General features: G+C 48.1%; 2 protein-coding genes across 3 annotated transcripts; one reads left to right on the plus strand and one right to left on the minus strand.

Moving 5' to 3' along the window:
• Positions 1-2: 2 nt before the first annotated feature.
• LOC6525490 (transcription factor GAGA) lies at positions 3-5,442 on the plus strand. 2 transcript variants are annotated; one of them, XM_015190820.2, is made up of 5 exons: positions 3-721; positions 791-1,430; positions 1,495-1,731; positions 1,798-1,947; positions 4,669-5,442. In XM_015190820.2, exons 1-5 carry the CDS (start codon positions 452-454, stop codon positions 5,037-5,039), a joined length of 1,668 nt encoding a protein of 555 aa, XP_015046306.1. In that variant the 5' UTR covers positions 3-451; the 3' UTR covers positions 5,040-5,442. The 2 variants fall into 2 exon arrangements, with proteins under 2 accessions (XP_015046306.1, XP_002101325.1); XM_002101289.3 differs by lacking the exon at positions 4,669-5,442 and adding an exon at positions 2,326-4,582 and having other exon boundaries at positions 7-721.
• On the minus strand, positions 5,424-9,033 carry LOC6525492 (serine hydroxymethyltransferase). Its single transcript, XM_002101291.4, has 4 exons — positions 8,843-9,033; positions 8,511-8,773; positions 6,835-7,034; positions 5,424-6,771 (listed from the first exon to the last, which is right to left on the minus strand). Exons 2-4 carry the CDS (start codon positions 8,748-8,750, stop codon positions 5,565-5,567), a joined length of 1,647 nt encoding a protein of 548 aa, XP_002101327.1. The 5' UTR covers positions 8,751-8,773; positions 8,843-9,033; the 3' UTR covers positions 5,424-5,564.
• Between the last annotated feature and the right edge of the window lie 283 nt (positions 9,034-9,316).

Here is a 9,316-nt window from a genome sequence, read left to right on the forward strand (position 1 = left end):
TTGCAACGAAATTGTCAAAAAACAAAATGGAGGCGTATAATATTTTTGTTTGGCATAGAATATAAAAATATCCGTATTCGTGTGTGCGAGCAGCGCCGTAAACAAACGCCATAAAAGCGCTCAAAACAGAGAGTGCGAGCGGTCCCAAGTCCAGAGAACGGGATCCGCACGTTGCCGCATCGTTGCAAGGGGCCGCAAAAAAAAAAAACCGGAGCACTTCCATATTCGCCACTTTTTTTTGCCAAGGCGGGCAGCTTCCTCCCTTCCCGGGAATTATTGCCGCTAATTGGATTGGACTGGAAAGAGGAAGAGGAGGCGGTCGAGGAAGAGGAAGTGGAAGAGGGGGAGCCGGATCCGGAGGCAGTGGAACCAGGTGCGGCAGCTGGACGGGCGAGCGGGAGTGGACTAGAAGGGGGGGCTAGGAGGCGGACGCAGAGAGGACGCCGCCACAATGGCCACCACCCAGCAGTACTCGCTGCGGTGGAACAACTACCTGCGCCACCTCACCTACTCCCTGGACAACCATCGGCTGAACGATGACTTCGTGGACGTCAGCCTGTGTGTGGATGGGCGCAGGATCAAGGCCCACAAGGTGGTGCTATCCTCGTGCTCGTCGTACTTCAAGGAGATCTTCAAGGAGAATCCACATCCGCATCCGGTCATTATATTTAAGTTCATCAAGTTCGAGGATCTCAACTCGATTATCGAGTTCATGTACCAGGTGTGTATTTGCCAATAGTTTTTTCATACTTTTAAATGCACCAAACACTAATTGCTCTTACGTTTTTAGGGCGAAGTCAATGTGCAGCAGGAGGCGCTGCAATCGTTCCTGCAAACCGCCGAGCTGCTGGCCGTCCAGGGGCTCACCGCCGAGGAGAAGGAGAAGCCGCAGATTCCAGTGGCGCCGCTGATCAGCGAGCACAAGCTGATCAAGACCATACCGAGCACCATACGCGCGGTCAACGAGCAGCAGCAGCAGCAGCAGCAGGTGTCCAATGTGGCCCAGGCGCAAACAGCTACGCAAACCATCGAAATACCCACGGCCACGTTGCTGCAGGCCACCACCGCCAGCCAGGTGCAATCGCAGGTGGTCGCAGCAGCCGCAGCAGCGGCACAGCAGCTGCAGGTCCAGCAGCAACAGCAGCAGCATCACCATGTACAAACCACCCAGATCCAGCACATTCAAGTGCAATCGGCGCCGCCCCCACAGCAGCAGCAGCAGCAACAACAACAGCAGCAGCAACAGCAATCACAGCAGCAACAAACGACTCCCGTGCAGACGCAACACCTGACCATCACCAATGCGGTGGCCCTGCCGGCGACCAGTTCGGTCAAGAAGCGAAAGATTACGTTCTCGGACGACGACGACAACATGTACACCACCGAAACCGTTGACTATGCCGTCAAAGATGAGCAGACCATAGTGAAGAGTGAGTCTGGAGCGTTTGCCCTTGTGCTTAGACATTCATTTAACCATCGATTTCGATGTTTTAGCTGCCGAGATGACTTTCCTGCGTGGCGCCGTCAAGATGGACATACCCGATTACATTGTCGGCGAGGTGGATGACCGCCTGTCGGATGGAGCAACGCCACAAACGTCGCAGGATGCCACCAACGCAGCGGCGCAGAATGTGGCGCAGTACTCCTCCGAGTACGAGATACTCACCGAGTCCGAAATGGAGGAGAAGTACCAGGCGGATGCGGACAACGCCGAAATTGCCATTGAGATGAGTGAGTTATATTTGCGATTTTTCATAAAATTGCATCGTGGTTATTGAACCGATTTATGCATTGTAGCCCGATTGCTGGGCACCGCCAGCGGGACGACGGGTGCGGGTTCCGGCCAAGTGATGGAGGATTCGGGTGGCGGCGGTGCGACGACTGGTCCCTCGACTACGGTGTCTGTGACGCCGGTCAAATCGGACAGCAAGGCCAGCGGGACAAATGGTGAGTATGACTTAGGTTTACTTACAAGTTTTAAGAAGTTTTTGCAATTTTAAGATATTTTTGTACTTTAAAAAAGGGTTTTTAGTTGTATAAAGCGAATTGAATTGATGCAGAAAGACATGTACTTGATGTATAAGTGTATTTTGTTTATTTATTTCATAAGCTTGTCCATTATTTACTTTGTATTTTCATGGCTTTTATGTTGGTTTATTTGTTAAATGTTATGTTCCTATGTTCTTTTTGTAACTATTAGTTGTTGTGGTTTGTCGAATATGTCTCCAAAACGATAAATGGTGTGTTCTACCCAGTGAATTTTTAGGGATCAAGCAGCAATCGAGACTGTTATACTGATTGTACGTATTTTCTGTATATTTTTAGATTCGCCCAATAATAAGTGGACAGAATGTCAGTTTTGCAAAATGGTTATAACCACGGTTAATCTTTGGAGACATATTCGCACCCAACACACACCGCAACCGCCGCGCAAATGCGATCTGTGCAATAAGAATTTCAAGAACAAGTACAGTCTGCGTGAGCACATACGCATCTCGCACGAGCAGAAGGTGGCCATCAAGACGGAGAACTGATGCGTATTCATAAGCCTCGGTCGCTTGCGCGCCGGAACAGCATCTTGATCTGCAACTGGAGCTGCATCTGCATCTGGATTGGGATCGATAGGTTATAAGGTTATAGGGGAGAGATATATAGTTAATTACGTCCAGCTTAGCGAGCAGCCAGCCAGCCAGCCAATCAACCAGCCCATTCCCTCGTATTTCCATCAAAGGCCCCCAAAACGATAAACTAGCCAAATTTGTCAACTTGAATGCATAGCAGAAAGGAGTACGAAGCGCTACTCTCAGCGCTTAACCCCACATAGTTCTATATATATAAATTTATATATATATTCCCTTGATAGCCACTAAGTCGATGCGGTCAGTCAGTTGGAAGAGTTCAAAGAGTGGAGCTGGTGATCCCGTCGTTGACCAAGCCATGTCATGTGTCCACGTAATGCGTACATGTACCACTTGTATTTTAGTCTACCAATTTGCTTTAGGTACTTCTCTATTATATCGACGGCCAGTTACACGCCCTCAAAATCCATTGACACACCATAATGTATATAAAAAAACAAACACACACACACAAAACACACCAAACACCGAGAACACAGGAATTTTGGATGATTTGAGAGCACTTTTTGGGTGCTTAATAGCTCAGATAGAGTGATACTATGTGCAAGAGAACAGAAATTCAATTTGATTGTAGGTTATTAATGTTACACCTACATACGAGTATGTAGTATACCCCATATTGATCACTTTATTTTAGCTCTTAAACAACCCCTCGATATGTATTTCTTAAAACTCTGATATTATTCAGTTTTGTATATAGAGCCTAGGCGACTTAACTTACTCTAAGACGACCCAAAAAAAAAGAAGAGATTTCTGTGGCAGTGCCAGCGGAGATTCTCTGACCCAATTCGATTCCCAGAAGAAGCTCTGTACTTTGCTCAAAACAACAGAGAAGTGGAGAAAATGAGAGGAAATACCCCTTGTGTACAAATTTAACGACGATATTGAATCCAATTATCCAGCGCGCTTTTGGCCATCTGTGTTCAGCATCAAAGCGTTAAAGCGTTACAGCGTTACAGCGTTGGCAGTTGATTGTAAATTAGCTAAATTAGTTCTAGTTTAGTTTAAGACACCACCCTCCCTCCCCCCCGAACTCCCTCCCCCTCCCTACAAATTCGAGCGGACATAGTTTAGTTAAGTTTAGTTTGGTATAACTTAGTTGAGTAGCAGCCCACACGAGCCAAGTGAAAACGGAAGTCATAGCGCGTACGCTAGGATTAGTTGAAAGTATTTTCCAAAACGAAACAAAAAAAAAAAGAAGAAAAATTAAAAAAAAGAAAAAAACAAGAAAAAAACAAGAAAAAAACGAGAAAAAGAAGAAAAAAACGAGAAAAAGAAGAAAAAAAAGCGAGAAAAAACAAGAAAGAAAAAAAACGAGAATCAAGAAATCGAAACCTGTAGAAATCCTCTCCAAGACAAACTCAAAATCCAAAACCCAAAACCCATGCATACTAAAGATAATCTAGTTAAATGGAACAACTCATACGTATTACTTATCGATCTATGTATACACAACATATAGTTAATGTTATATCTCTAAACACGGCCAATGCCCAAACTGACCATCCGTTCCCAACGTTCTCGCCGGCCGTGATCCTCCAGCAGAACCACCACCACCCACCAAGCCATCAAGTCACCTAGCCACCAGTTTCACCCAATCTCGCCCGGCATCCACTCACCGTATTGCGAATTTATCAACGAAACATGAATGGGGGTTTTTACGGCCCGACTGGGATTACGGATCAGTTTTTGGGCGGAAGTGGCAGAGATACCGATACTGATTCCAAACCCAAAACACACTAAGTCTAAGCCATGTGTACGTAGATTGATTGATTTGCCGCCACACGATTCGCCAGCGAATGAAATGAAATGAAACTAAATTAAACAATTTCAAATTCGTTTGGCTAGCAACCGAAAAGAGACAGAGATGGCAGATAGATAGCTGCAGAGAAGGCGAAAAAGAGAGGGAGAGAAAATAAAAGAATTCATGTAAACCATTTCAATTGCAAACCACTTCTTACTTGGGCTCATACTCATACTCCTTGTGCAGCGATCTCATTGAAACTTCCACTTCCTCTTCCACTTACAGCCGCTTTGAAGCAGGAAGCTGTGCCGGAATCAGTGAGCCGAGCGCCAGGAGCTTCCGCGCCTGCAAGTGGAGCAACTGCATCAGCGGCACCAACTGCCATCGCAGCAGGCAGCGATGAGGAGAACGCACAGGAGACCAGCCTCGCACCGCTGAGCTGCAGCATCTGCAGCAGGCATTTGAAGTCGGTGAACGCACTGCGCAGACACATCGCCTCCAGGCACTCGGAGATCCAGGGCAAGGAGCACGAGTGCTTCATCTGCACGAAGAGCTTCAAGACCAAGTGGTCCCTGTCCACGCACAACTCGCGCTTCCATCGCGAAATGGGCTGCTCGACCAAGGGATTCACCAAGATCGAGTACACCGATCACTGAGCCATTACCATTACACATATATCCATCATACATCCTAACTATGGAACTATAGCCATAACTATGGAACTATAGCCATAACTATGGAACTATAGCCATAACTATGGAACTATAGCCATAACTATGGAACTATAGCCATAACTATGGAACTATAGCCATAACTATGGAACACTTCCGGTTCCAGAAAGGAATTTGCTCGAAGCAAACAGCCAAGTAGCCAAGGATTAGCAATGCTCCGTGGTTAGTTTACATAGTTTTATTGATTTTGGTATTCCTTGTGCGGAAATGCCTTTGTATTATCCTAAAACCAACTTCGAATCAAGTCGAATAGCAAAGCATAGTTTCGTGTACATATTAGCGATGCCATTCCAAATAAAACTCCATAGCTATGGTATGTAAATTGAAATGCGTTTAATGGCTTAGCGACTATTTACTTCCACTTTCGCAAGCGGAACGGATTTTTCGAGGGTATATATATATCATCAGAAGGCGAAACAAATGGGGAGCAGGGAGCAGGAAGCTGGGAACCTATAGGGTCTCCAAGCCGGGCAGCGGGAACTTCCTGCTGAACTGGGCGACGTTGTTGCGGATCGTGTCCACCTGGCCCTTCAGCTCCACATTCTCGGCCAGCGTCTTGTGGTAGTCGGCCAGCTTGGGACTGCTGGTCAGCTTGGCTGCCTGGGCGCCCACCTTGAGTGCGGCATCGATGAAGGCCACCACCTGTTCGATGTCCTGCTCGGCAAGGCCGCGAGTGGTCAGGGCGGGTGTGCCCAGACGGATGCCCGAGGGATTCATGGCGGACTTGTCGCCGGGCACGGTGTTCTTGTTGCACGCGATGCCCACCTCCTCGAGTATGTACTCGGCCTTGGCGCCGGTGAGGCCAGCCTTGCGCACATCGACCAGCACCAAATGGACATCGGTGCCGCCGGTGGCCACCTGATAGCCGCGCGAGATGAGGCCATCGCACAGGACCTTGGCGTTCTTGAGCACCTGCGTCTGGTATGCCTTGAATTCGGGACTCTTGGCCTGCCTGAAGGCGGTGGCAATGCCGGCGACGGCATTGTTGTGCGGACCACCTTGGAGTGAGGGGAAGACCGCCTGGTTGATGCGCTCCTCCAGATCGTACAGGACCTTGTCGCCATTGGCCTTGGTGCTGCGCACACCCTTGCGGAAGAAGATGACGCCGGCGCGTGGACCGCGCAGCGTCTTGTGCGTGGTGGTGGTCACAATGTCCGCCCATTCGAATGGCGATGGTATCAAGCCGGCGGCCACAATGCCCGCCACATGGGCCATGTCGGCCATCAGGTAGGCGCCCACATCATCGCATATCTGACGGAATCGTGCGTAGTCCAGCAGTCGGGAGTAGCACGAAATGCCCGCAATGATGATCTGCGGCCGGAAAGTCTTTGCCGCCTCCGCCAACTTGTCGTAGTCAATGATGCCCGTCTCCGGATTCACTTTGTACGGCATGCTCTCGAAGAATATGGATGTGGCCGATATCTTCTTGGTGGGCGTAAAGAAGCCGTGCGTCAAGTGACCGCCATCGGGCAGATCCAGACCCATGATGCGATCGTGAGGCCGGCAGACGCCTGTGTACACAGCCAGATTGGCCGGCGAACCGGAGTACGGCTGCACATTCACGCCCCACTTCTCCTCCGCCAGGTTGAACAGCTCGCGTCCACGTTGCTGGGCCAGCAGCTCGATGCGATCGATGTACTCATTGCCACCGTAGTACCTGCAAAGGGGGAAGGAATGCCCGAGATTAGTTCGGATTCAGCAGGTAATCTAATGCACCCACCTCTTGCCGGGATAGCCCTCGGAGTACTTGTTGGTCAGGCAGGAGCTCAGGCTCTCGAGGACCGCCACCGAGGTGAAGTTCTCACTGGCGATCATCTCGAGACCCTCGCGCTGTCGCTCCTTCTCCTTCTTGATCAGCTCGGCCAGCTCCGGATCGCCCGCCGCCAGCGGGGTTTGCAGCATCTTCTGATCGGCCATGTTCTGTTTGTATAGCAGGATTGGGACTCGTATATAGTATAAAGTATATAATATATAGTATAAAGTATATAATATATAGTAGAAAGTATATAGTAGTATATTATGATTTGCAATGCGATGCGCTCGCCAAGACGTTCGTTGGATTTGTGCGGCTTGTGGAAAATGCTCGGCTGCCTGGTCAGCTTTCCGTTTTTATAAACAACAAAAATATTTATTTATGTTTCCCACGTCGCGGATGGCGAAAATGCACAAACAAATACGGGTTCAATGGGTTCAAATAGCACTGGCATCTATAGCATTGGAAAAGTTTCGGCGATAAGGTGTTGGTCGGATTCGGATTTGGATTCGGAGCGTAGCTATCGCCAGGCGCAGATTACGCCTGGATGCACCATGGCAACCGCTCGAGAGGCGCTCCAAATCCACCGATTAGATTGGCCACCACTGCTACTATAGTACATACAAACATAAGACGCCCGTGTTCGAGAATGCTACCCCCCATGGATGGGATTCCAGCTATTTGCGATCCTCCTATCGCTCCCCATGAATCTCAGCCGTCTGGGTCACCAGTTCAAGTGGCCGCACGATAAGGACACTGCCCCCTTTGCAGCTGACGCACTTTGGAAAGATCGGGAAGCTTGTGTGTGTGTGCACTGGAAATGGCGAACATGGCCTGGAATTTCCAAGCAATTATGCATCTCTACTGGAATTCATCAAGGTTTTCAGCTGCAAACTGCAACTGTTTTCTACTTTTTCTCTATTTCTGATATACCTATATTTTAAACTCACACTGCTATTTTTACCTTTTAGCAACTATAAACTGGTATTTCCCCCCAAATTGAACGCTAATTTAAAGCCACTCGCAATATATATAGATTCTATATGCATTGGAAATTCGATTTAATGGTCATTGCCAGATGGTTTTCCATGTTTTTCCTTTGCGCTATCAGTTTGCATGTTTAGACAAGTGCAGACGAGAATATAACAACAACAACAATTGTTGACAGGGCCAAAGAAATTCGAGTAGGCCCAAAAACGAGTTTAAGGCTGAGTTAGCGAATGTGAATCAAAAATAAGCCGACTTTAGATTACTCTCACTTGGAGCTACAAACGAATAATGTGCTGGGCATACACTGACAGAAATACATGGCACATACTTTAGGCGCGCTTTCAAACTACATAGATACTGGACAATCAGCTCAATCTATAAGATAACACTGCTCACGACATGCAAATGACTTGGTTATAGGGTATCAAACGTTGGAATGACCCACGTAAGGGTAGGAACACATGGTTGGCGTGGCAGCGAAGCACATGGCAGAGCGGAGCCAGAGAACCAGCGTCCTTATGTAATGTATTAAAACACGCACTTTACCGCGATCACTGCGAGAAATGGGGGGGCAATCGAGCTGCAAGGGCAGCCAATTAGGCGCAGTTAATCAATCGCCTGGCTGGGCTGTCCACTTGCTGCGGCGAACTCACCTTCAAAGTGCTCTGCTTGGCGTCCGAATATCGTCTGATCGCCGGCCCAAAGAACGCCAATGGATGATGTTGATGTTGTTGGTGTTGGTAATTTTTGGAAGCGACGCGAGTTAAAGCTCCGCTCGCAGTTCTCGCTGCGCGAAACCCGTTAACCGGGTTGCCAACTTGAACTTGGGTGTTCAGGTCCCGGCTAAGGCAAAAGCGAAGCTTTTGTGGCAGTGTAGAGCGCGCCAGCTGCATGTCTATGTAACCCCGTGAAATCGCTGCCAAATATGCCAAATATTATTGGTTGTGTTTTTAAATTTTGTATTTGACTTGGGGGTAATACTCACACGTCTGCGTTCGATTGGGAACTGCCGCAAAATGTATGGAAAAGAGTCGCCGGCGATGGCAGGACGCCTGCACTGATAAGCGATAACGATAAGCCGTGACCCCTGACCCGCTGACACGGTGATAAGGCCGCTGTGTTATCTCTTGGCCAGCATCCAAAATATTCGACGCCGAAAATACGAAATGCAAACACGCGTTACGTCGGTAAACAACATTTGCTAGCCGACTTAAAACAGCTGTTTGCGTGGTTGGATCGCTGGATTTAGGAGCTTTCGGCGCCGTCTGGCAACGCTGGCGCTAAAAATTGATTTTACGGGAAAATATTTCAAATGTTTACAAATAAAAGTAATTGTAATACCCTCCTTCTGGTTGAGCGATTATGTTTTTGCAATTGATAAAATAATTAATCTAGTGCAACTACTTAACACAAACAATTTATCAAGAATTTAGGTGCTTTCTTTAGATGTACACCAGCT

This window comes from Drosophila yakuba, chromosome X (genome assembly GCF_016746365.2).
Source record: "Drosophila yakuba strain Tai18E2 chromosome X, Prin_Dyak_Tai18E2_2.1, whole genome shotgun sequence".
Classification (NCBI taxonomy): Eukaryota; Metazoa; Arthropoda; class Insecta; order Diptera; family Drosophilidae; genus Drosophila; species Drosophila yakuba.